This window comes from Palaemon carinicauda, chromosome 36, assembly GCF_036898095.1.
Source record: "Palaemon carinicauda isolate YSFRI2023 chromosome 36, ASM3689809v2, whole genome shotgun sequence".
In the NCBI taxonomy this organism is placed as follows: domain Eukaryota; kingdom Metazoa; phylum Arthropoda; class Malacostraca; order Decapoda; family Palaemonidae; genus Palaemon; species Palaemon carinicauda.
This window is the reverse complement of record NC_090760.1, coordinates 50,840,955-50,842,172: the sequence shown is the minus strand read 5'-3', so window position 1 is coordinate 50,842,172 and position 1,218 is coordinate 50,840,955. Positions and strand designations below refer to the sequence as shown.

The following is a 1,218-nucleotide window of genomic DNA, read 5'->3' as shown; positions in this document are numbered from 1 at the left end:
TTTATAGTTTGGAATGAGGCAATAGGAGGGGTTACCACCCCAGAGTAAATTGTTGCCATCATGAAACCATTGTTGTTCTGTCTTTCCGGTGCATTTTGCAAGTCCAACTTCAGCATCACTTGGAGTGCTTCCCTTGAGGACAGTTAGTGAAGTTAGTGTATATCTACTGATAACAAAATCAGCCTTATCTGCTTTTCCTTTTCTTTTAGTTATTTCTGAAAGAAGAAAATCACAATTAAGCATTGAAGATAGAGGGAATATCTTTTAAGCGTGAAGAAGTTTATTAGTCGGTTTACCAATACATTTTTATAGAGTAATTCACAAAGTCATCAACATAGATAATAATAAGCCTTTTATAATGTTAATTATAGTTTTACAAAGATCATCTATAACTACTGATAGAATGCATTAAGGTTTAATAGTCAAATTTAATTGTCTTTGGATCTTCACAGGCTAGAGAATGTCGGTGATGTTTTGATTTCGACTGTACAGTACTTCATAAAAATTTGAGATCCCAGCTGCTATGCTCGGCAATTCATTCCTTTATTAATACCGAAAGTGTAATAGATATGTCATTTTTTGTTGTAATACAAAACGAAATTCACATGATGAAGAAACAATTGAATAACGAGGATATTCTGCAACATAAATAAAAACTGGTTTTTAAAATTTATTAGAATTTATAAAATAGCTTTGATAAGAATTTAAGAAGATAATTTGATCGAATATTGTAAAATTACTCAAAATCACTTTTGTAAGTTTAATATTTACATTTTGAAAAAGTCTTGAACATTGACAATTGTTCTCAAATATTCCGAAAATTAGAAATTTCATGAAATATTGAAAAAGAAATAATCATCATAACCATAATTTTTTTTTTCTGATTTCATATATTAATGAGGATGTGATTACGAAAATTATATTTTATATGATTATTTGAATATTACTATTGTTACAATGACTGCTATTACTATAATACTACTAACACTGTTGCTAATGTTATTATAAAGATAATAATTTAGAGAGTTCGTTTGCTGTTAAAATAAGTTGCAAAAGGAATATACTTGATTTCAAATATTGCATAAGTTAAGAAAAGGAAGACTTATAATGAAAATTTATCGTTTTCTTTGCCTTTTGGCGCATGACAAAATTTTACAGTAACGATGGCAGCAAATGCAAACGTGGTTTGAAATCTGCTTGTCTATAATTACCTGACAT

General features: G+C 28.6%; 1 protein-coding gene across 1 annotated transcript in view; it reads right to left on the bottom strand.

Moving 5' to 3' along the window:
- The window catches only part of LOC137628615 (TRPM8 channel-associated factor 3-like), a 2,862-nt gene extending 1,644 nt beyond the window's left edge, over window positions 1-1,218 (bottom strand). The window contains exons 1-2 of the mRNA XM_068359769.1: window positions 1,212-1,218; window positions 1-215 (exon numbers count right to left, since the gene is read on the bottom strand). The exon at window positions 1-215 is cut by the window's left edge and continues 1,644 nt beyond it. Coding sequence (XP_068215870.1) covers window positions 1-215; window positions 1,212-1,218 — 222 coding nt within the window. The remainder of the gene's footprint in view (window positions 216-1,211) is intronic.